General features: G+C 37.8%; 1 protein-coding gene and 1 non-coding gene across 2 annotated transcripts; one reads left to right on the forward strand and one right to left on the reverse strand.

The window, feature by feature from the left end:
• Positions 1-10: 10 nt before the first annotated feature.
• Positions 11-21,106, forward strand: LOC144631955 (Na(+)/H(+) exchanger beta-like). The gene is made up of 27 exons (XM_078490546.1): positions 11-351; positions 465-510; positions 2,446-2,487; positions 3,099-3,167; positions 3,622-3,703; positions 3,912-3,939; positions 4,383-4,483; positions 4,954-5,029; positions 5,723-5,793; positions 5,920-6,031; positions 7,293-7,374; positions 7,949-8,044; positions 8,951-9,072; positions 9,988-10,064; positions 10,146-10,274; positions 11,419-11,508; positions 12,193-12,258; positions 12,680-12,792; positions 13,338-13,394; positions 13,882-13,935; positions 14,613-14,654; positions 15,122-15,180; positions 16,102-16,184; positions 16,297-16,376; positions 16,973-17,138; positions 18,211-18,368; positions 19,678-21,106. Exons 1-27 carry the CDS (start codon positions 111-113, stop codon positions 19,853-19,855), a joined length of 2,520 nt encoding a protein of 839 aa, XP_078346672.1. The 5' UTR covers positions 11-110; the 3' UTR covers positions 19,856-21,106.
• On the reverse strand, positions 16,497-16,583 carry Trnastop-uca (transfer RNA opal suppressor (anticodon UCA)). Its single transcript has one exon. It is a non-coding gene; the product is annotated as a tRNA-Sec (tRNA).
• Positions 21,107-26,613: the final 5,507 nt, after the last annotated feature.

The following is a 26,613-nucleotide window of genomic DNA, read 5'->3' on the forward strand; positions in this document are numbered from 1 at the left end:
GTAAATTTTATTGCAGAAGAAGTCTTCGTCAAGGCGCGAAAATCAATGAAGGGTTTTACTCTGCGTTTAAACTATTTAGGAAAACAAAGTTCGTCTTGACAAGGAAAGGAATGAAAGTTAAGATGTCTTTCATAAATCCAGCAGCAGCTTTGTTGATAGTAGGTGTGCTAATTGTTCACATAAGCGCCGCGGTCGGTGACCCAGCGATCGAGAATAATTCGTCGGATCACAACGATACTTCGGGCCATGGACCTCCACCGGAGATTAAAGTGGCTAAGTTTGACTTTGCTTATGTATCTGGACCTCTGACGATTATCGTGTGGATTTTGATCGCAAGTCTTGCAAAACTAGGTAAGTTGTAAAAATGACAATTAGCTAGCGAAGCAAGCAGAGTGTCGATTTCTAATTTATTCAGAATGGTCACATTTTAAAAACGCCTCAAATAAATGATCTCTCTCTTTTAGGATTTCATTTATCTCACAAGCTATCTTCAGTTATACCTGAATCATGGTAAGCTTAATTAAAAAGACGGGCTTAATATGCAAATTAGATTATCTTATGTCTTCTCCGCTTGTTGTAGACTTGTAGCTCTTTACGTCCGTTCATACTTAAGCTTATATGTAAACAAAATTTATTGGCGCGAGAAATGAAAAACCTGTTACCAAAATTAAATTAAATTAAACTGAAAACGGAAAAATACTTTAAGAAGCCATTTGTGCAACTAAAAAAATATTGTCGCCGATTTTGTCGATGTCAGATCAACAGAAATTTGGGTACCTTTATTGAAATGCGCATCTAAGCGGGTTATGAATAAGCACAAATAAAATTGTTTGGGTTCCCGCCCATTTTTTGTCAGATGTCAGACAGTAATTTTCTGTTGTTTGCACAGTTAGATCGCTTGTTAATTGTCTACCAGCAGGTTTAGATATCATGCTCAGTGTATTGCTTGAGTGGCCTTGAAATAACTTTTAGCTGTTATATTCTTATATTTGTAAAATTGTCAACTCTACAACCAACATGCATGTGAACGACATACGTAACAATTATAATATCACAGCTCAATGGATTCATTTATATTAGCTTCACCATTTCTTTGTGTGCATTAGTTTAGCTATTGAATATGTCGTAAGTTGGAAAGAACAGCTGGATATTACATTCAAAGATGAAAACTCCTCCTCGTATTGGCCTTTGACATTTAACAATGTACAAATATTGCAATAGTGCCTTGTATGCACATTGGAACGTGCAAGCTTTCAGATTCTGGGTTCAAACAAAATAATTAGTTTATATTTGAACAAGAATTAAAGCAAACAAGAGGCAAGAGATAACAATCGAGAAAAAACTACAGTTGAATCCCAATAACTCAAACCCTTAGTCACTCGAACTCCCGCTAACACGAACCTTTAACTCAAACCAAACCATAACTCAAACCCTCAGTCACTCGAACTCCCGCTAACTCGAACCTTTTTTCGATTCCCCTTCAGGTCATTTTCTTATTAATTTTACCCTCGATAACTCAAACTCCCTTTTTTGATTTCTCTTGAAGGTTCGAGTTATCAGGATTCAACTGTAGTCACATTATCTTTTGTCTTATTTCTTTACTGACATCAAACTATGTGACCCTGTAACTGTCAAAACGCCTGAAAACAGATGTTCCAGGATCAACATGATAAAAAAAATTGTAACTGTCTTAAGTTAAATGCAATAATACTCATGTCATAAATTCCATTTTTTATGGGATGACGTCAGTCAAGTCTTATGTCACGAGGCAGTGGGGGGAATTTGTACCACTTTCTGTCGCACTGGATCGACCAATCAAGATAACCGAAAGGGACTGAGAACGCACTGCAGGAATAAATGTTAAGCGAACGGAACCCAAGCTAACAAGAAATTGCAGCAAAAACAATAAGGAAATACTCCTGGAAAGTTAAAAAAGCCTGATGCAAAGTATTTGAAAAAGACTTTCAAATTATATATTTGAGGAGTTAGATATTGAATTCAGTCAACAGACATGATCACATCTCTACAGTTATTAATACAATGGGCCTATGTTGTCGGTCTGTGTAAACAACTACGAAACAGCCCTTGACCTTGCATGTTGCTCGCGAGAAGTATCATACATGTATATCGCTTATCGATGTCATGCTACAAGGTAACGCAACTTTTGTTGAATAATGTTCAACAGAGAAGTTGTCGGCTACTTTTATTTAGGTTACTTTTTTGGCAAATTCCCTAAAATTTTTTTAAGATCCCTTTGGGAAAAGTCATTACCTCTGCATGCATTGCATGCCATTTATTACTGCACTCTTGAGATCCTGGATATTTTAATTTATATATGTCACAGTGAGTAGATGTCATCATATTTTCATAGCATACAACAGGTCACCTAAACATTTCATTAATTTGTTCTGATATGGAATAATTAAATATGTTTTCTTTCTTCAGCTTGGTAATAGTCCTTGGAATTGTAATAGGAGGAATTATGGAGTAAGTGCTTTATTTTTAAATTCAAACATAATTATGTGTTTCCAGAAAACATACATACCCACCCCAACATAAGGTAATTTTGAGGGGGTGGGGGTCTCCAAAGCCAAACTTTTTAAAGGAAAGCATGGAGCTAGACTGGAATTTTTAATGAGTTGGTGGGAGGGGGGGGGGGAATCAAACCAAAATATTTTCTTGGGGGAGGTATGGATATTTTCTGAAATGTTTGACAAATTTTAGAAAAATATTTATTCATTAATAATAAATAAATTTAAACTACACGACTGTAGGTTTTGTAGGTAGTAAGGAGCTCCATACAAGGTTTAGACTGCACTCAGCCAGATCAAAGTGGTCTACATATGCCACCAGAGCTTATTCCCTACACAACCAGACCATATCCCAGTTTTCGTAGCTTATGAAGACTAGTAGACAGTAAATTTTCAAATTGCAAGTTCCAGCAAGTTGTGCTGGAACAGTTTAATTTCTGCTACCCTTTTATACACCCGCCCAGGCAGGGAAACTCTCATATGGAAGGCATCCATAATAATATGTTCATGCAAGCTGTGATGTTCACATAGATTTTAATTTTGTTTATGAATCTTATGTTTATCCAGAGGTATGGGCATCACTGACATAGCTCCAGCCTTCTCATCCCGCACGTTCTTTTTGTTCATGTTGCCACCGTAAGTACTTAGACCAAAGTCTCTTTTTTATCTATCAATATAATTATTACTTATCAATACTATTATTCTCAAAAGCTATATTGGGAAATATTGGTTTTATGTTGTAATATTAATAATAACCATTGCTGTATGTACTCTGTGCCTATGAAATGACCAAAGATCAATATTTCCAAGAATAGAAAAAGCGAGAAAGTAAATTACTGTTTTATTTTATTTTCTTATTGCATGACATAAAAATTAGATACAAATGTCTTCATTGCTTGGAGGTGGGGGGGGGGGGGAAGTACCATATGATATTAAACGACCATAAAATTAAAAAAGTTAGCCCTTGGCTTATATTTGTTCAATGTCCCTTCTTGGGGAATGGGGGACGGCATTCTTTTTGGATCAAAATTTGCATTTATAAAATAATTAATGATACATTTTATTTTCTACCTAATGTTTTTTTTTTCAGAATTGTACTTGAGGCTGGTTATTTTCTTCAGGACAGAGCATTTTTTGACAACATAGGAACAATATTATTATATGCAGTTGTGGTATGTGTTAAAAATGAACTAGTGTATTTGGAGAATGTTTTAGAATCTTTTAAAACGATGGGTTATCTAAGAATTATTTTTGAACCATTCCCTTTACTACCACCTGAAAAACAAACAAATACCATCTGGTATTTGTGCACAATTTATTAAAAAAGCAATAACTTGAATCAAGTAAACTAACTAATTATTTTCTTTATTTTTCTTGTAGGGAACAATTTTTAATACATTTACAGTAGGTGAGTCAGTTATTTTCAAGAAAAATTCTTTCTTTATGAAGAACCTTGTCAAAACATTTAGTATCATATACTTCCTTTTATACTCAGGACTATGTCAAATGTCAAAAGTGTGGTTCCAGAAAATGTCCATGGATACTCCCACCACAGAAGGATTGGAAATTCCTGAGGGTTGGAGGGGTCTCAAAGGCCAAAAACTATAAGGAAATGTATGAAGGTTAATTGGAATTTCCAGAGGGGTGGGGGAGGTATGGAATAATTTATGGAACTACGGTATGGAATAATTTATGGACTACACAATGTTAAATAATTATTCAGATTCTAGATGTAAAAATGTGTTTATCTACTAAATTTCATTATCAAATACCTTGTAAGACTTGCTTATAATTATCTAAAACATTGCTTCTCATATTTATTTTTATTTTATTAATATTATTTGTGGATAGGTCTGTCCTTGTTTGGAGTGTCAGCAAAAATGGGAACTGACTTGAAATTGATGCATACATTGACATTTGCTTCACTCATTGCAGCTGTAGATCCAGTTGCTGTAAGTTAAGTTGTAAGCATTAAACATTAATAATTCTAGTATCCATCATTGATAACCACTTTAAATGTATCCATAACTACTTTATTTAGACCTGCAACCTGAAGCTGCCACCGAGAACTGAAACTTCTCACACACCACTGGTAGCCATGCCAGGCCCCTGCCATAAGCGGTGTGTGAGAAAAACATTTTCCACTTATTGCGTTTCACTCAGGCAGTGGAAAATAACGCTTAACTCTTTTGCCACGTATGTATTTCAAATGAGCTTCTAGCTCACTAGACGCTATTTTCGCAAATAAGTGATTGATTGATCTGCTGACTTGAAGGTTGATCAATTAAAAGATAGGACATGAAATTGGCAAGTAAATAATGTTTCTTAAAAAAGTGGGAGGAGGGAGTTATGTTCTAAGATTTTACATGCAATTATAAGGTATCATAAATAGTCTTAGCATTATAAACATGTTTCTCACTAGGTGCTGGCTGTGTTTGAAGAGATTCATGTCAACGTCATGCTTTACATCCTGGTTTTTGGTGAATCGCTGTTGAATGGTAAGAATTATGCCCTTTTACAATAACAATTGTACACAGTAATACGGTGGATCTACGGGGCCAAGGCTGCACCTTATTTTTAGGCCAACTAAAGCCTGTAGGACCAAGAAAAATTATTTTCAAGAGCCCCCCCCCCCCTGCCTTTTTATTCCAGGGTCTGGATGATCAGGCCCCCCAGTTATCTCATTAACTTAAGGTCTGGATCCGCCACTGGTACAGTCGTAATAAGAAAAATAAGATTGTCGAATGATTTTTTAATGAAATTTTAAATTCATTAATTTCTATAAGGAAAACTCTTTAGGACTGAATAGAATTATCCAATTTTGTGTCTCTATGCCTGCACCCAAATAAGTGAGTGGGGATGGCGCAATGGTGAGAGTTCTTGCCCCCCGCCAATGTGGCCTGTGTTCGATTCCAGCCCAGTGCCATAAGTGTGTTGAGTTTGTTATGGTTCTTGCCTTGCTTCAGCGATTTTCTCCAAGTACTCTTGCCATGCAGTTTTCTTTTCCCCTGAAAAACAAACAAATTCAACCTGGACAGAAGACTGCATGAAAACCAGCTAGGGCTGATGTGACTTCCTCTCCAAGTATAGTAATTAACTTTATTTTAATTATTTGTAGAGACTAAAAAATAAATTTAGCTTCTATTATATCTAAGTATGAACAATTTTCTTTATATTTATTTTCTCCACAGATGCTGTAACTGTAGTATTGTATCACCTCTTTGAAGGCTTAGCAGGTTTCGAGGTAGTCACTTATAAGGAGGTATGTACAGGATCAATATTTAAAACTCCATTGTATTCAAATTGACATACCCAATTTGTTTCTAAAGGGTCATTGAACTCAGTTTTACATTACTGCATATAACTTTACATTTCTAAAACCTTTCAGATCCTTACTGGTTTTGCATCATTCTTTGTGGTCAGTATTGGTGGCACACTGCTTGGATTGCTGTGGGGTTTGGCCACAGCGTTTGTTACAAAGTACACTGACCATGTCAGAGGTGTGTATGTTGCAGTTAATTTTTGATCTCAGTTAATTTTAAATGTTACCTAGTTAGCTTTTTTCTAACTAGTTAATTTTTTATACTAGGTACAAAATAGGGTTAGGGTATGGGTTGGAGTCATATATTCTTAAAAAATAGTGCCAGTTCATCCAACATTTCCTACATGGCAAAGTGGTAAGGGGTTGGACAGCAAATCCAGAGGTTAAGAGTTCAAATGCAGTGCAGGTTAGTAAAAAGAAAAAAAAATTGATGATAGTACTTGGGGGAGAGGGATAATGTTAATAGCAGATAGTGGGGTGGGGGGGGGGGTGTTAGTAAAGATGGGGGGGGTAATGAGACATCAAGGGAGGGGAGGTGTATTGCTTTTTCTACTTATTAACCTAGTATATAAAATAAAAACTAGTTAGAAAAAAAACTAACTAGTTAAAAAAAATTAACTGAGATCAAAAATTAACTGCAACATGTACAAAAACGTTTTCTGTCAGTTACAGTTGAATCCTGATCTCTCAAACCCTCGGTTTCTCAAAACTCCTGATTTCTCTAACCAATTTTTGTTTCCCATGGATAGTACTTCTTTGTAATTTTACCTCCGATTTCTTGAAGCAATTTTCATTTCCCTTGGAGGTTCAAGAAATTTGGATTCAACATAACTATTGTTTGTAAATCTCAGTCACACTGGACAATAGCACAACATTTGTGGGATTATTAATTAGTCTTCAATCTGCCACTGGCTGCCTTAACCCTTTGACACCCAAATTTTCCCAAAAAAAACGCTTTTTTTTCGCCGCTAAACTGAAATTTTGGTACTTTGGTCTTGAATTTACCTCAACTTTGCTAAAGAAGCACTTTTACGCTTTAGCAACATTTTGATAAAGATTCTGTGTAAAAACATACAATATTTTACTAATATTTTTTGCAGGATCTTTAAAGATCTTGAAAGATCTGCCATAGATTGTAAAAGATAATTTAAAAGTTCTTTGTTAGATCTATAATCCTTACAACATAATGACAATCTTAGCACCAGGGATTCAACTCTCTTTTTTTCGACATCTCTCTCTGGGCCCCTCTCCTAGCTGCAATCTCTCTCAAGTGCCCATGCATGTTTGCGTATTCTTAGGATACTTATCTGACATCGGCATTCTCAACATGTACTGTGTGTGACCTTAAAACTGTTTTTTTTTGTGTGTGTGTGTGTGTGTGTGTGTGTGAATCCAATTAATTATACTTCGTCACTAGAATTTGTATTTTATTTTCACAGTGATTGAGCCCATCTTTGTGTTTGTTATGAGTTACCTTGCATACCTGACAGCAGAATTGTTCCACTTGTCTGGAATCATGAGGTAATCACTGACTATATTCATCTGACAATACACTTCATCGCCATAAAGAACTACCGGTATATTGCAGTTCATGGAACTTCCTCATTAAAAATGTTCATTAACTAACCATGTAATTATGTAATTCCTTGGTTGGTGGTGGTGGCCTAATGGTAATTAGCGTGCTCCAGATTGAGCAGTCAGGGTTTGAGCCCTGGCCGGGGTCACTGCGTTGTTCTTGGGAAAGATGCTTTACTCTCACAGTGCCTCTCTACACCCAGATGTATAAAATGGGTATCAGCGAATTCATCCCATCCGGGGGAACTAGAAATACTCCTGTCGCTTCATGCTACTGAAACCGGGAAAAGTTCTGGCCTGATGGGCCACTAGGCTTGAATGCAGACTTAACCTTTTCCTGACCCTGCTAACACAGTTTCAAGAATGTCAAATTATAGAGTGTAGTCCCTGAAGCACAAGAATGCAAGTCGTGTACTTTTTAGTTACAGTTTGATGTAGACTGCAAAATCATCCAAAAAAAAAAAACACAAGAAATACCAGATGTAAATTGACATTATGGCTTTGTTGGTACTGTTCACAGTATTGTAACCTGTGCTATCATCATGAAGCCCTATGTGGAGCTAAACATTTCAAGAAAGTCTCACACAACAATCAAGTATTTTCTCAAGATGATGAGGTAATTTACTGTGTGATTATGTTGTTCATCTTAGTATATGGATGGTGCATCTCCAGTTTTGAAATTCAGAGACAGATAATAAAACTGGTTGCAGGGGTTTCAATAATTGCCGGTTACTGGTGGTCTACCGCCACCTATAGGCCCTATAACATTTGCATAATAAAAAATTAATACTGTAATTTGTTCAAAAACTTGTTCTGTGGTCAATAAAAATAGTCATCAACAGCACTCTTTTTGATGCTCAGATTGCTGGAAATTGCATTTCCGAGCTTCTAGATTTCAAATTTTTCTTGTGGAGCATGCCCCCAGACCCCCTAGAGAAAAGGGGCCTTACAGCCCCTTCCGTGGACACATCAGCCTATTCCATATGCAGAAGCCGCTCATGAAAAATGTTATTGACTGCCCTGAACCAGAAAGAGCATAAGTGAAAGTGCCACTTTTGAAAGGAAATGATTCAAAATCAGATTAAAACACTGCATTTAAAAGTTGATGTACAGGACGTATTACACTGACATTTCGTCTCGGATGATACTGCTGGACAGCCGGCTAGCTAAAATGTTGGCGAAATATCGGCGATTTTGTGCTTAGTGAAAGGAAAAAAATTACAAACACGAATAGTCGGACGTTCGAATTTTCAATGCGAAGCGAGTCTTGGCGAAATTTCGCTTGTGTGAAACAGCTTTTTGCGAACGTTCCTAACCACAAAACGACCTGAGGCCTCAGGTGCCAGCTTCAAAACACACTGTCACACCTCCCGTAATAGAACAAAAAGAAATTCGTAAGGTCTGTAGGTGTATGGATTCTTTCAAACCTTTGGCACTTTCCAACTTTCTTTATTATCACAGAAATATCTTATGTATAATAATTACTACCTTTTCACACTTGTATCCTTGTGTCTGTCTACAGCTCCAGCAGTGAAACTCTGATCTTTATGTTTCTTGGAGTGCGAGTGGTTAGCTGGCCTCACGTATGGAATACACAGTTTGTGTTTGTTACGCTGATATTTATACTGGTCTATCGGGCCTTAGGTGAGATGGTAAAACTTTTATAATAAATTTTATTAAGAGGGGGAGGCGTGGTGACCGCTTGGTGCACTGGACTCCAGATCAAGCGGCCTGGGTTTGGGCAATGGCCATGTACAAGACACTGACTGTTACAGTGCGTCTCTCCACCCGGGTGACAAAATGCTTGGGGGGTGGGGAAGGGGGACCTGCATCTCTCGCAAGGTCTCACATGAATGGCTCGCTACCCTTCGAGAGATTACAAACAAACAAAAGCAACAATGCCCTAGCCTCCAAAAACAATAACAGCTACAATAACACAGGAGGACCAGTAGAATTACAAGTTTACGAGAGCTGCTACATTACTAGGTGCTTCATGCTGTGGCCTCCATTCTCCACCGCGGTCAAACGACCGAAATATGCAAAAATAAGAAAAGTACTGCAAAGATAAGGTTTTAATTTTCACAGTTCAAAGTTCGATACATAACCGGTATCCTAAGGGTTTACTAAGTTTTTTGAAGCTTTACTAAAAAAGTTCTACGTGTTTGAAAATAGCGATATGCGGACTTGTCGGCGCCATTTGTCAAAGCACCTTTGGTTTAAAAACACTGGTTTACCTGAGAAAATGGGATTATGCTTTCACTCGGCAACTATTTTTTTCTATCCTTGCTTGTAATAACCCTTCAATTTGAACAAAAAACGGCGAAATGGAAAGAAAACCTGCCTGAGACGTTTGACCAGTTTCCCTTAATATGAGTGTCAGGAAAAAGTAATTTGTATCGGGTTGATAAACATGTAGTAAGCATCCTACGTGAGAAAGATTGCGTGACGAGCCAAAAGAACGTCTGCGTAGGAGACTAATGAAAGTAAGCTTTATATACAAACTTGTTTCACCTATGTGGCTGGAATGTACCTAACGGCTGATCCTATGGCTTATTGCAGGTGTGGTTATCCTGACGTTCTTTGCCAACAGATTCGGTCGGCTCAACAAACTCAGTGCTGTAGACCAGTTTATTATGGTACTGAGAGATTTGTCGGTTTTTTTAAGTTGCTTTTGCAGCGCTGATGTATAAAAGGCTCATTTTATTTTTATTTTTCAGAGTTATGGTGGAATCAGAGGTGCTGTATCGTTTTCTCTGGCCATCCTTCTCGTTGAAGATCATTTTCCTATGAAGAATATGTTTGTCACGACCACAATTGTTATCGTCCTATTCACGGTTTTCTTTCAGGTAAAAACTATATCAAACAGACTTTTATGAATGCAACGGCCGTTTTTGTACTTGAGACGCATAATCCGCGATCTGGACGAACTTGGACAAGTCTTTTTAGCGTGTCTGGTTCAGGCTTTTAGCCAGGTGGGAGTCCAGGAGTCCTATGGACGGCCACTTTTCAGAGAAAATTAATATGAATAACTGTAAACAGAGGGGTTTTTAGCAAATTTGGAAATCTTTAGATACCTTGGCACTTATAATTGCAGAAAAACACCTTGCATGCTTTTCAGGCTATGGGGACAAAGTCGGGACTCCCACTTTTTAAATCCTGGCTAAAAGCCTGGTCTGGTTATGCGTCTCAGTGTAAAGGCAGGCCCAAGGCGGATTATACGTCAAGACCGTAACCGTCTGCTAAAGTGCGTCTTGGACAACGAGTTAAGAGACGAACTTGGCTGAGACAGATAATCCGTCTTTGTGCGTCTGCATGGTCATGCAGAAGTATTACGACGGGCGAAGTCCGGATTATTCGTCAAGGAGGGTCTTGAAGAGGGGTATAAATCCCATTTCCCAGTCCTATTTTTTCCTAGTTTTTTGGCTCTGATTCCCAGTCCCAGTGACCCAAATCCCATTTCCCCAGTGAAAATTTGCCCAAATCCCAGTTCTCATTCTACTCCTTCAGCCCCCTCCTCAAGACAAGCTGTCTGCAGGTTCGTTTGTCTTGAGCGACGAACCTAGGGCTTAGTGCATCTGATAGTTCTCCGCGCGTAAAAAAACTGACCCACAATTCGTCTGGACGGATTATGCCTCTGTTAAATGTAAACGTAAAAAGTTATACGTTCTTTTGTAAACAAAGGACCGATGAAAACTCTCTCCATGTTTACATTTTGATGGGGCGGCTTGTATACGTTTGCAAAGACCGTGCTGTTGTCCATGACGAGACACGTTCCAAGAGAATGAACATTTTCCGCGCACTTTCCAACGAGAAAAAGTGTACTCCAAAGCGGAACTCCAAAATGATTTCCAACCATAATTTTCTAGATTACGGCAAGCTCCGTAAGCACCCCGGCAAAATCGATGCTCAGAGTTTTTTGCCGTAAAAAGTGTGGCGAATGTCTATTAGCAGTAACTAACGTTGTAAAAAAAATTATTTCATTTATTTAAGGGAATGACCATCAAACCACTGGTACGAATTCTTCATGTGAAGCTGAGAGGGAAAGAACAGCGTAACATGTATGCGGAGCTCAATGAAAAGGTAATCTCTTCCTGCTGTTATTTGCTCAAGACTACACAATAATGCAGAGAATGTTCCTTTGTTTATGAAAAAGGAAAATAAAGAAAATAGCGATTAAAATGCTATGGTCGTAATTAGCATAATGTAATAAAGATATAAATCGGGGTTGACGCTGATTAAAAAGATTAAATGTAAAACGTTTCGTCTACTTCAGTGGCCTTCATAAGTTAAAATGCGAAGTTTATTGGGCATTTCAATTAATGAAGGCCTCTGAAGTAGTCGAAACATTTTACATTTAACCTTTTTAATCAGTGTCAACCCCGATTTATATATTCTAAGAAAATAGCGTTTAATGACTAATTAATTGTATATAAAATGAAAAGTTGTCCTTATTTACCGAATCCCTGAACGGCGATCTTCTATAGAAACTTCTGGATCGATTTGCACAACCGCAATACGTGTGAAATTGATGACTGAAAAAAATTACGCTTAGAGTTGGATAGCGGATAACGGCGTTCATGTCAAGTTGTATCATGTCAACTTTGTACAATACAAAGAATGCAATTTTTCATGTTGCAACAGTAATTGCAACAGTGTTGCAACAATATTGCATAAACATTGATCCATTTCCAGTTGTTATGCACAGACCTGGTTTAATACTGCTTACAACTTTCTCAAACATTCACCTGATTTCATCGCTTGTAGTTTTTAGATCACCTTGTGGCTGGAATTGAAGAAATTAGTGGCCATCGAGGTCATGGATATTACTGGGTAAGAATTCCAAACAGTTGCTTTCAATTAGTTAGTTACTTAAAGTAGCTTACCGTTAGCTTAAGAAACCCTAGTCGGCTAGTGTCGGTAATGCTTAACGAAATGTAAGCAATGTAAATTATCACTGCAATGTCCATTTGATCAGTGTATAGGACTCCGTCTTGACGTGGTTCGCATTAAGGCCCGGTAATAAGAGCAACATTTTTGTTCAACTTGTCTCGCAACATTGTTGCATTGCAAGTTGAACGAGAGACCCGAATGAATGTGTGCTGTCAATTGTTGCTAAGTAACCTGACTGATGTAATGTGACGACGTAACAGCGTTTTCTTTTCTAGGCCATTTTTGGTTAGAGGGTTAAACTGTTTAACTTCCGTTTCTCCACCTGGGAACAGTTATTTATTTTTCGATTTTAATTTTACAGGAAATGATAGAATATTTTCACACACATTATCTCAGAAGATGGCTAATACGTGACAGTTACCAGTTCGTCCAGGATGAAGATATTTTGCTGGCTTATAGAAGACTGGCTTACAAGTGAGCGGAATAACCATTGTTAATGTTGTTGTCATTGTTGTTCCATCCTTGTTTAGATCTACCACTAAATGTAACGCCGATGGCTAAATCGGGAGTGGGGAGGGGGGAGGGAAGTAGGGTATTAAAGGATATTTCATTCTCGTCCCCATAGCCTTTCGTTTCTCTTAGCCGGCTGGGTCTTGGCACGAGAAAACAAAGGGCTCTGGGGACACAGGATTTCCAGTCCTAGATTCTAGGACTTTCGGTCTTCGTGACGTTTCAAAAGAGTGTATGAGAGAGTCGTTACGTTTTCGACTTCCGTTTAGGAATTCTTTGTTCCAATCAGCCAATTAAAAAAATTCGAATTAATTCAAAAACCCTATGTCCCCAGAGCCCTCCGTTTTCTCGTGCCAAGCCGACTAAGAGAAAGGAAAGGGCTATGGGGACAAGAATGAGGATGTTTGTGCCTAAGATTTCCTTTCTTTGGGTGGGGATGCTTATTATTGCTGGGATTTTTCATTGATTGATCTGTGGACGTTTTTACTATTTCTTGTCTTTTTCTTCAGAGATGCCCTGACTCGGTTAGAAAGAGAAGGTAGTGGAACAGTGCTGTTTCCTTCAGGGTAAGAAGATGAGAATATTTAAAAGGGACAAAACATGATACACGACACGACGTGTTAAGCTTGGTTCATGCCTGTTGACCTGTTAAAAACTTGTTTTCTGATTGGCTAGACAGACTTGTTAAACTTAAAATTATTCAAGAATTACCCGCGCTCCTTTGTAAGCTTTGTTGGGCGATTATATCACGCAAGATCACGCTATTTCAGGCAATTATTATGTCACGCTACAAGCTTCAAACTAGAAAATGAAATGTTCTTATCTACGTTTGATCATCTACACTTCCAACCAAAAGGCTTTCAGCTGTAGACTTGTGTTTTACCTTCATTACTTGGAGGTAGTCTATTAACAGTAACTCCTTTTTAAGACCAGGTCGTAAGCATGTAAGTACTATAGGTGACATACTCATGTTTCATTTCGTTTATCTCATGTTGAGAATTTTCATATGTCACGTTTTATTTATTTATGGTTCTTTTCTTTCTTTACTCGCAGGCTTCCTGAGCTTTTGGCTCGTAGTGCATTTGAGGCTTCAGCGATCACAGCTGCGTAAGTGGCTTTTATTTTAAACAGTAAAACGATGACATTTATTGAATGAGACGAATCTACTTTTTGTGCATCTTTGAAAAACGAAAAAAAAATGAAATGGTTAAAGGCAAAGGGATATTACACATACAAATGTCTGGTAAAGCTCGCCCATTTTTTGCCAAAGAAAAAAATTGTCAAAAGAATTAATTGGCCTTAGTATACAAGTAACAAATTTTGCACTTGACAGCTGAAGGTAAAATTCGATTCGTTATTTATAAATTTTACCTGGGTTGGCCTTATTTTGTATTATAGATTAATAAACCATTTCCTGAAAGCCTAATCAAAACAGATTATTTATAAATCAAAACTTGCTTAAAATAGCAATCTTCATATCACCCAACAAGTACATAATGCCTTATCTGTAAAAACGTTATCCGAATTTGAATCTAAACTCGGAGCTACAAGTAGTGCAGCTAAAATTAAATGTCACCAACTACCAAAGTACATGTAGTGACATCTGGCGAGTCACAACAGACTCGGTAAATAACCTAATGAGCCAATCAAATCTCTGTTTTTCATGTTGATCGAAAAACGCATATATATGCTCCGACGTTGCACGACTTTTCTAACCAATGAGAGCGCTCATAAATTTAAACACAGCCGAAGTAAACAACTCATTTGTTTGTCTTGTATCTCAGTGAATCAAGTGAAGAAGAAGACGAAAACAAACCCATGTTGAGGTAACGTTCACTGTTTTCGTTTCAATTGAATTGACGTGAAAAGGTTCCGTCTCACTGCCAAACCTTAACTGTGTCTATAATCCGGGCTACAAGCCGGGGCGGGGGGGGGGGGGCACATTGTTCTGTGATATTGTTCGGAGTGTTTTACTTTTTTCTATCAAACCACTGCTACTTTGCCTAAAACTACATTGGAAACCTGTTTTTTTCGAGGCAAAACCTTTTTATTGTTCCTGCCATGCAACATGGCCGCCGTACAAAACCTGAGTTACTGACTGAAGCAAATTCAAGGGAGACAACTACTGCTTCGAGTTTTCGGGAGATTCGAGAAATCGAGGCTTCCAGAAGTCGAGATTCCACCGTAAATTGCTACAGATTGAAACATAATGAGCTCTTCTTGTAATACAAAATGTAAAAAATTCCATCTTAACACTTTTGTGATGTTGCAATATTGTTTTTCCTTTCTTCAGAGCGGGTGACGAATGTCGTGTTCCAGACGCTATTCAAGTTGACTGGAGAGCGACAGGAGGTATACTGTAATACATGATGCTGTAGTTCACACTTGTTGTATCGTTTTGAGAAAAGCTTCCTTATAAACAAAAACAAAAGTATGAAATGAATTTTTGAAATTCATATATAAAATTCATATATAATTCATATATGAATTTCATATATTCATTTCATATCTTCTCCATCCACGGGTATATTACGAACTCACAAGTGACCAGCTCCCAGTTGGCTTGATAGCTCAGTTGGTAAGAGCGCTGCACTAGTATCGCAGAGGTCATGGGTTCGATTCCCGTTCAAGCTTGAATTTTTTTCAGCCTTGCTTTTCTCAACTGCTTAAGTTGAGTACATTATTGCGATGATCTTTCATTTGCTTAAAAACAAAAGTGTTTGCTGTCACAGTTTACAGGAATGAATGTCATACAGCCATTCTCTCTAAAACCGTCGGACACCGGCTCCAACTGTCTGCCTTAAAGAGATGTCCGTCTTATAGGGAGTTTAGTTACAGTAAAATGACTGAAAAACGGCAGGGACAGGATCAACACCAGGTGTCCGTCTTATAGAGGTGTCCGTTAAAAGAGAGTTGACTTTATTCAATTTTCCATCACTTCCACAGTAGAAAAATGTGAATTCAATACGTTCTGCTTTTTTAGGTTTTTCTCAGCTTTTGTTTCGTTGTATTGTAGCTATAGAAATGCCACCTCATTTTAGCGCCGTTATTCATAATTTCCGTTATTTTAAAATTGGTATCGAGGAAACCAATGTTGGTTAAGACCCAGTGCCAATTGTGTTTTTGGGATGGATGTTGTCTTTTGCCTCGTAATCGAGTCGCTTATGTACCTGACTAAGCAAAACTGCAAAACGAAGTTGTACAATGTGCACTAGGTTTGTTTGGTTTTAAATGCGCTTTCATTGTAAACTTTTCTCTTTTCTAACATTTTAGTACCCAGCGGTGGAGAACTTGAAATTTATGACACCTCAAGTCACAGCTTAAACAGTCTTATAGAAAGAAACAGAAAATCATTTGTAAGTACTTTCCTGATTTCGATTCAATGTTTTTTTCTTCATCTGCGCGACTTATGAAGCATGACCAGTAACTTGCGTTACTTACTTGTTAAATATATTTCTTTCATAACAGAGACATAGGAAAATGTATAGAAATAACATTCTCGACGACGATGAAGAACTCTTCAGTGAGAGAGGATACCTTTTTCCCATGTAAGTACTAAGTGTAAACTAACTGTCAGTAGGCACTATCCTGTAAAGATTTTTTCTGGAGAAAATAGTCCAAGTCGTTAAATCCTGCTTTTATCGGTAAACATCTGGGTAAAAATGTGGCGCGCAGAAGGCGGAATCGAACCGCTCCGACGCTAATCGGCTACAGGTTTGAAGCCTGCACCCCACACCAGTGAGGGTCATCCGCGCACCCTATCTTAGCTTACACGTGCCTTTATATAAGTTACAATACACTTCATCGTTCACTTGTGGTACAGAACATCGCTCACCAAAGTGCTTTAGAATTCTTCTTTTGATAGGTTTCGGCTACGACAAGGATCTTTTAAAGTCGTCGCTATTATTTTGTTTATTTTTCACTCTGAACTGATCAAAAACGGTTCTCCGAGTCGTAAATTGAAAGCGTGTCAGTTTTGCGCATGCGCTTTTCAGCCAAGAACTTAAACGCCATTACACCAATTTAGATTTTTTTTTAATTTTATGGATCAAAAATTGGTGAATTTTCCTGTTAATTTGACAATTTCTAACTAATTCCTTTTAACTCAAGTTAATCTGCTAATAGTTTCTTTCTTTTTTTATAGGAAACCAAGAGAAACAGCGTATCAAAATCAGATTATGGTCAATTCCAAACCTGTACACTATCATCACAAACACAAGCCAAAACACAAAAAACGACATAAACACCGCAAGCGACACGAGGAGCCTCCCAAGAAAAAACTTTCTGCTATATTTGAAGAGGAAGATCAGGTACGTGACTGTAATGTATTGCTGGTTTGCACTGTCACGCCATAAAAAAAAAATAAATTGGAAACCCTTCAGTGAAAGAAAACCCTTCAGAAAATGAAATGTTATAAAAGACTAGGGGGGGACACAGGAAAAAAATTCTCAAAGTCTCAGGTCTCTGTGGTACGCCGTTTCTGAGTTATTTGCCGAAACGTTTCAAGCAACTTTACAGAGCTTTGTATGGAGACGCCATATTGAGGTACAATTTTGAGTTTAGAAAATAATGACGTCACATGCAAACCAACAATAACCTTCTCTTGACAACTCCCGGCTGAAAGAAATCGTAAACAAATGCCCCTATGGGAGGTGTTAAAGAAACTGTTAAGTAAGGGTATGCCACAGGGGATCTTGGTCTTTGATCCTTGACTCTAGGAGAGTATTAAACTCGTCAGAATCGAATATTGCATCAAGAAACGAGCGATACAGTAAACAACGCCAACGATGGCTTGTCACGCAACGTTCCTCCCGACAAAGGATTGCGTGACACGCCAAAAGAAAATAGGGCTGGCATTACTAATTTATAAAACGTTTTTTCCATGTACGCCTTTCATTTTACAGTAAAATTATAAAGGGTAATTAAGTTTGTATATCTTTGTCTAGTTCAGGTAACTAGTTTTTTGTGTAGGAATTTCGGGAAGCAAATTTGACAATCCCTCGGTTTAAAGTCAGGGAATTTTGCAAAAGTCAAAGAAAATTTAGTTATTGTCAAGGCAGTGAAAAGTCAGGGAATTTTGGCGGAAACAAGAAAACAAAATGGATTTGTTGGTGAAGTCAAATGCCATGCGTTCAAAATCCCGTGAAAAACGTAAAGAGATCGAAAATGAAGAGAAGATTATTGATGGTCTGCAAAAGAAGCTGAAGCAAATGTAAAAAAAGGTTGGGCTTATTTGTTAATTCGTCTAATTCAAGGACAGTGAAAATTGTTTTGAGGTCAGGTCAGTGAAAAGTCAGGGAGAAGTCTGGGAATGTTTTGGGCTCAAATGAGTGGCAGCCCTGTGTAGTCCCTTTTCAGTTAACATAAACAAATTTGTTTTAGAATGGAAGGACTTCGCCAACAATAGAGGATACAGTTCCAACAATAGAAGAGACAGTGGGAAAAATTCCAAGTAGTGAAGACGATGAACCTGGAATAACGTTCGAGGCGAAACCCAGGGGGAGACTGGGCCGATATGCATCCTTTGAAACTCAACCAAGGTTGGTATATGTGACGGTCAAACGTCTCACTGAGGCAGTTTTTCTTTTTATTTCGGAGAATGCCGTTTATATTAGAGAGCAAGTACAGTGTATGAGCAAGGTTTGATAACATAGTTGCTGAGTGTAAATATTTTCCCATTCCCTCGAATAAGCGAGTATGTTTACTTTTTAAACGCTCCGCAACCGAACCGAATGCTTTGACAAATGGTGCCGACAAGCCCGTTTTTACCTGTTCAAACAGTACACGTAAAACTTTTTTAGTAAACCATCAGAATGCCGGATAAGTATCGATCTTTGAAGAGTAAAAAATTAGAATCTTATTTTTGAAGTACTTTTCTTGTTTTATACGTATTTCTATTGTTTAACCGCGGTCGAGTACATTATAGTAGCATAATCTTTCCTATTGGTCATTTGGGGAGCATTTTACTTTTTTTCGGCTTCTTTTAACTGGCCACTATTAATTCTGCGCCTTGTTCAGTAGTTGCATTGCAAAGAAAACCTCGTGTTTATTAACAGAAGCATTTTTTTAGTCAAACTACAACGTAAACGCGTTTCGCCGCCCAGCCATCCAGCCGTGCGTTTCCTGTTTCTCGCCCTTGACCGCCTAACGCCTGGGACGAGGCAGGCACGAGGCAGTTTCGGGAAAATAAAGCTACCTTCTGCGTAAAAAAGTGTCATTTCATCTGTTAACAACCGTCACTCAGCATTCTGTTTTACCCAAGTAGACGTGAAATGGCACCGTGTTCGGCAAAAGCAAAAACTCGAAGGTTGTTGGCAGGCTACGAATTACTTTATTTCAGTGCCAGAGTTTTTAGCACTGTTGTGGACACTAAATAAGGAAGGAAAGGGAAATCCATCTAGTGGCAGGAAGGTGGATTTGATCCCGGGACCTCGTACGAGAAAACGCATCAACGAAAACGGATTAAACAGTGTTGCCACTGGTCCGGAAATGGTCAGGGAATAATAAAACTCTTCAAGTTCTGGGAATTTTATTTTGAGTCAGGGAAAATTGACATTTTGAAGAAAAGTCAGGGAAAATTGGAATATATTTCATATAATTGATAACTGGAAGAAACGATATGTCTTTTCTTGGAAGTAGGGGCTGGAGGCCGCTACTATATTTGACATTTTGAATTTATTTGGTCAGGGAAATTTAATTTTCAAGTATCAGAGTAAAGTCAGGAGATTTTGAAAGCTTGTGTCTGTGATAACTATATTACCTTGTAGCGGGGCCAAAAGCTCCACTGCAAAGTCGTTGTAGTGCAGGCAGTGATGAAATTCACTATGTTTGATATGTTTTGTTTTTTAGCAAAGACTCTGCTCCCGACGAGCCCGCCGCTGAGGACACCAAATCTGATAAGGACAAAGAAGAAAGTAAGCCAACAGAAGAATCACCAACAAAGCCAGATAACATACCATTAGATTCATTTGTTGTTGATATAGAAGGCGAGAAAAAGGAAGAAGAAAATGCAGAGAGCGTTATGTAATGAACAATTTATTTATGACGGTTTTAAGTTTATTTTAGAAACGTAATTAATTAAAAAAGGATTATTATGAGGATTTCAAGCATTTAAGGGTAAAATGGCGGTTTCGTGTAGCATTAGAAAATTTATATTAAAAACGTCAAGTTGTACAAGATTCTACTAACTACAATGCCAAAATGCTTAGAAAAGAAAAGAATTTAGAAAGAAAAACTAAATGCGCTGAATAAAATATAAATAATCTGTGCGTTGAAATTCCGAGCATTTTTAAAAGCGGCTTCTCTTGTCATTTCTCGTAAAAAGTTGCAGAAAATTGAAGTTCTGCCATAACAAGTAAAGTTTGTGACTCGTAGGAAACAAGAGCAAAAAGTCTTGTTGTTAATTATAACATTGATGGACGTTATAGGTAGATAGTATCTTTGAATATACATTTTTTGACTGTTTGCTGAGCAAATAAAATGGTTATTTTTTTAGAAATTAAATGATTACAAAGGAAAGTGAAAGAGATTTCATTTTTTTGGCCTTTTTGAAATAAAATGTTTTGCTTTTTTACCTTTAATAGAATCACCTTTGTGTTTTTACAGCTTCAGACGTTAAGTTTATTTTTTTCTAAATAAAGCTTTTAGACTAAATGCACGCCAACTTAAAAAAGGAATCAACAGTGTCCGCAGTGTTATAAATAAGTTTAAATACTACATTTAGTTATTTTGGAAAAAGAACCACTTAACCAAGATAATCAGCACATTATATTGGTGAATATTTAGTTAATTTTTTAAGTGCTACGATATTGTAAAAACAGAGTTGGATATGAACGTAATTTGACGAAAAGAGCAAACGTTAGTAATAATTTAACTTTTGTTCTCTAGATATTCTCTGCTACAAAAGCAGATCAATGCAAGATGCCAATATTGCAACAGACAAATTACTGTTAAATTGTTATAAAAACCTTACACGAGGAAAGAAATGTTTAAGGTTATACTGTAGATTGAACTGGAAGATGCGATGTAATTTTTTAGTACCATGTCAAGACATGTACATATAATTGAACTTCCAGACAAAATTTATTTAATGATCTGTACAAGAAGATCCTCAAGTAAACAACAAGTTTCAGGTTACAAAATGAAACAATTTTATTAAAGTTGGGTAATGATAATTTAAAGATTGAAAAGCACATCCCTGTGGTTGAGAATCATTCACCATGAAAGTGTGAAGTGAAATCTCTAGAGCTTAATTTTGTAATAAAAAAAATGAATAACATTTTAGGAACATTTTGCTTTGCTCTGTACCTTTGCATGCCAGTCATAACCGACATAAGATCAAGCACCATGTTTTGCAAATCTTTGCCTGAGTACTGCATTGACGCATCCAGAGTTTCCAATTTTATTACCGGGTATACAATGAAAAATATAGCCTGAGTAATGTTGAGGCCTAAGTCTTTTCCCAGAAAAAAAAAATAATAATAATTTTCTCTTGATTAGAGTGACTCGGAAGGGTTGAAAATAAATCTGTTTCCTGTCACCATTCTATTCCACCACTTTACACCCATCCCGCTTGCCCTGTTGGCCCCGGTTTGGGGTTAACTTGAACCTCTGCTATTGACAGACATCTCTCACAACCAGACACGCCCCTTTTAAAGACCGACAGAGGTACTCATTTGAACCAGCCAACTGCACATGGTACCTCACTTGCAGACACTTCCTGTAAGTATCATCAGGGGCAAATAAGGGGCCCTCACCCTGTAACAAGCATGTCTCTTTCACTGTAGTCACCAACGCATTTCCCAGTTAACATAAACCTATAAGAGAACATTCATAGTTATCAAAATAACGTAATATTAGGGTTCACCAGTTCCCATTTTCCCCTATGAAGCCCTACTAAATATAAATAGTAATTCTCCCAACTAAAACAACAAGAAATGTAAAAATTTGCAACAAGCAACAACATCTATTTGTAGAACAATTTCTTCAACATACCGTATTTTCTCGATTAAACGCCGGACCCCGATTAAACGCCGGCTTCAAATAAACGCCGGGTCTCTGAGGCCAAGTTTTAAATAAACGCCCCCGGCGTTTATTCGGGGTCCCGGCGTTTAATCGAGGTCCCGGCGTTTATTTGAGTCGATCCAATAAGTGAAGATATTCACTAGAAAAGCACTGATATGACGCGTACTATATGGTATACGGCTTTTGTTATTTTAATAAATGCTTAACGAATAAGTCTGGCGTAACATTAACTGCGGTTTATGACGTACAACAACACAAAATTGAAAATATAGTAATGTTAGTCAATGTTCCGGCATGCTCTTTTTGTTTTTTACGCACTCTCTTTCTTTTGTTGTAGTGCTCGCTGTCGCTAAAATCGCGAGGATCCCTCCAGCGTTTGTTTATCAGTTGTTTTAGCCTTGTCAAAAATTGTGCTTTCTAGTCTTTCTGGGTGGAAATCGCGCATTGAACAGTAATAGGGACTTCAAGGCCGCCTTGTTCCAAGTTGCTAGCTGTTCTGTTTGCACAAAACTGATTACAATATACACGGGCCGTATGTAATGCCGTATGTATGAGAAAAACGGACATAATTTGAGGTCGGGTCCAAGGGATACAACGTCCCGCCACGACAAACTGTTCATGGGTCTCGAAGAATGTGAAATAATAAATCAACTTAAAAATGATTGAAAATTTTACTTCATAAATAAACGCCGGACCCCGATTAAACGCCGGCTTCAAATAAACGCCGGCTTCAAATAAACGCCGGGTCTCTGAGGCCAAGTTTTAAATAAACGCCCCCGGCGTTTATTTGAGAAAATACGGTACATTCTCGTCACATGATCCTGTCTGCCATCTTAATAGAACCTCTTTGCCCCAGCCGTCTTGTCAAACGTCAAACAGCGTGTCAGGGTTTTCACTAAGGCCGGGGACCAGGGATTTCCCCCGCCTACTATGAGCATAACCCCCGGCTACTTTCATACAAAAAATGTAAATAAAAACAAAAGAACTTTCTAGCAGTTAAATTCCCTGCCCACTAATTGCATATACCCAGCAATTAGACCTGAATGAATGTGTACTGTCAATTGTTGCTAAGTAACCTGACCAGATGACGTATCACGATGACGTAACAGCGTTTTTTCCTCTAGGCCATTTTTGGTAAGAGAATTATACTTGGAAACTTCCGTTTCTCCACCTCTAAACATTTTTTTTTCTGATTATAATTTTACAAGAAATGATAGAGTATTTTCACACACATTATCTCAGAAGATGGCTAATACGTGACAGTTATCAGTTCGTCCTTTGCTGGCTTACAGAAGACTGGCTTATAAGTAAGCGGAATAATGAATGTTGTTGTTCAGTTGCTGTTGTTGTTGTCGTTGTTGCTGTTCCATCCTTGTCAGTTAGACCTAAGTCTATTACGCTGAGAGATTCCACTTGTAATCGGGAGTTAAGGGGAGGGAGGAGGGTATCGCAGGATGTTTTGTGCCTGGGATTTCCTTCCTAACATCGTAAGGTAAGGCGTTCCATTCCCTGATAGTTCTGCAATAAAATGAATTCCGGTAGGCTTCAGAGTTCGGAGTTAGTTCGATGAACTTCTCTCTGTGAAAAGCTTGAAGTTGACAATTGCGCCTTTTGATATAACATGGGATTTCTAATGCTGATTCACCATGGATAGCTTTATGCACACATAGATGATGAGGTTTCTGTGGACAGCTTTAGTATTAGACTTTTAGTGCTTTTTTTGTGTGTGCGTGTATGACAATTAAATAGCGTGACTTTGCGGCCTCAGCCAGAGATAAGACAGACAGACAGACAGACAGACAGACAGACAGACAGACAGACAGACAGACAGACAGACAGACAGACAGACAGACAGACAGACGAGATAGATAGATAGATAGATAGATAGATAGATAGATAGATAGATAGATAGATAGATAGATAGATAGATAGATAGATAGATATCATTTTTCCCTAGCTGGGGAAAAACTCCCCTACTAATACGGGGACATAACAAAAAAGAGTTAAACTAAAAGAAAATGCTAGAAAACTATAGATATTTACAACAAAATTTTGATCTAAGTTAAAATATATTACGAGACTTTGTACAGTGGATTATGTAATACAATAATACAGCCTCTGCATCCATCATCTAATAATGCATCAAGATTGTGGAAAAATGCCTGAATGGTTGTTGTCATTTAGCAGTTCAACAGCATAATCTCGCTGTAAACAGCAGCTTGAATACAACTGCATCCAATAGTCTGCAAATAACCGGACCTTGTCGTTAATTAAGGCCACGTTTTGGTAACAAAACTTATCAATGACTTCTACGTCGATATCTCTTTCATAGCTAATGTCAATCACATCTTCTAAATCCAAATTATCCATCAAATCGGTTAACCGGTTTCACTCTCAGCCATTTTTAAAATCAACTTAAGCTTTATTGTCACCGTGGCATAATATACCTTTTATTGTCCAGTGTCATGTTCTATATTTAAACATGACGTTCGTTCAAAAGTTCTAAAACATTCTTTACGTGTTGTGAGGCACCGCCTCGCTTGTTTTTTTTTTTCTTTTCACAAACCATTTTCCCATATTTTGGACATTCTTTCCTTGAACGCTTTTGCGTTTCCAATTTCTCGAAAGCGTAGTTTTCGTGTTCTCGAAGTGATTGGTTTTGTTTAAATGTTTTCCCAGCGCAATTGTGCAATGTCATCCTTTGATTGTATTTTGTGTCGTAATTAACATAAAGTTATACCGTCACGCAACCGTCACGCATGTTTATTTTTCTTGATGAATATTCGCCCGCTGCTGGCACACATCGCGCAATATATATAAAATTCAGGCCGCAAAGTCACGCGTTTTAATTAACATACACGCATAAATAAATGATGAGGTTTCTGTGGACAGCTGTAGTATTACTTTATTTTGTCTGTTGTCAGAAACGAGGTGACTATGGAAGCCGAGTTTCGGGATAAAAAAAAAAAAAAAACAAGTAATACTACAGCTGTCACACAACCATCATCATATGTGTGTGGGGTATTATTGTTGGAATTTTATTGTATGAAAGTTTCGAGTTTTCCTTTGTTCTGTTGACGTTTTCTTATTTTTTCAGAGATGTCCTGACTCGGTTAGAAAGAGAAGGTAGCCGTACAGTGCTGTTTCCTTCAGGGTAAAATATTAGAATATTTATAAAGGACACAATGTGATACACGACACGACGTGTTTAGCTTGTTGCATGCCTGTTCGGCCTGGCAAGGTTTCTTTTCTTCCAACCTGTTAAGCTCGTTTTCTGTTTAGGCAGACAGACATGTTTTAAACATGTTTTAACAAGTTGAAAAACTTGTTTTTCCTATAGCCTTGACCTGGAATAATTCGAGATTACTCTGTTCTCATTTGCACACTTTGTTGGGCGATTTAAGGCGATTGTCATCCTCTCGCTACAAGGTTTAAACTTAGAAATGGAAATGAGATGTTCGTGTTCTACCACCATTGTTTTTAGGTATGATTCGTTCAAGGCCCGTTCTTGTTGGTAACATACTAGGAACCTTACGAAACCACGACGGCGACTGTAACGAGAACGTCGCCAAACAAGCAGCAGTACAATAGCTTGCGTTATCCATCATGATCTTGGTACATTTCTGTCATCCTCTGCAAAACAACGACGTGAAATGGCCAAATTTTGAGTAGTCTGGAGAACGTGAACCAACGACAGCGAAATTTTCATGTTTCTAGTTTGAATTTTATAATGCGCTTACATATTCAGCTCGAGATCAATTCTGACACCAGTGAACGCACTAAATAAATTAGGATAGACGTGGGATTGTTAAGTAAAATATAAATTCATTTTTTAGTCGACGTTGTCGTCAGAGTCGCCGTCTTGGTCTCGTAAGGTCCCTACTCGCGTTTCTGTGTCACGTTAAAAACCTTTTTCAAAATTTTCCCATCGCTCGTTTCATCGCTCGTATTATATTTTGTCTCTTCTTTCCATTACTCGCAGCCTTCCGGTTGAGCTGTTGGCTCGGAGTGCATTTGAGGCTTTAGCGATCACAGCTGCGTAAGTGACTTTTATTTTAAACAGTAAAACCATGACATCCATTACATGAGACGAATTTACTTTCTGTAGAGTGCAAAGGGATGTTAGGCCCCGTTCAAACGTCGCGCTATCGTCGTGTCGAACTCAATTGTATTAAGGTATTACGTACGGGTCAGATGGATGTAAAATGGGGCCATTTTAAAATAATTTATCAACTTTGAATGAATTCCTGCTAACACTACCTAAAGGTAATTTTTACCGTAGAATGCAAATTTAAAGTCAAAAATGTCAATTTCCCATCAGAAAGGTGTGAAAATGAACACCTAAAAATGTCACGCAAATAAATATTTATGTGACTTTCTCCCTAGCTTTTCTTTTAAAACCTTTCTGCTTTGTGGCATTTAATACTTGTGAAAAAAGGTTTCTTGTGTGACTTAGCTGACATCCAAATGTTGATCAAGCAAAAAATAATTGAACCTCTCTAAACCAAACATGTGACGTACCGTAACATCGATCGAAAGCAACGATACATGTCGGCTAAGTCGAGAACATAGCTCCATTTATGTTTGTTAACTCTGCCAAATTTCAGAAGAATTTAATAAAATGCTTGGAAAATATTTTTATTTTCGCACAGGTGCCGAGAATCCGTCAAATTTTGCTTGTTTTTGCGTCCTCGTTCTTTTAAAAGCTCAATGAATGATATGCAAATTATTCTTGGGGGTGACTTCAATTGCGCCCTAGCA

The sequence above is a fragment of the Oculina patagonica genome, chromosome 1, assembly GCF_052425735.1.
Source record: "Oculina patagonica isolate OP01 chromosome 1, crgOcupat, whole genome shotgun sequence".
In the NCBI taxonomy this organism is placed as follows: Eukaryota; Metazoa; Cnidaria; class Anthozoa; order Scleractinia; family Oculinidae; genus Oculina; species Oculina patagonica.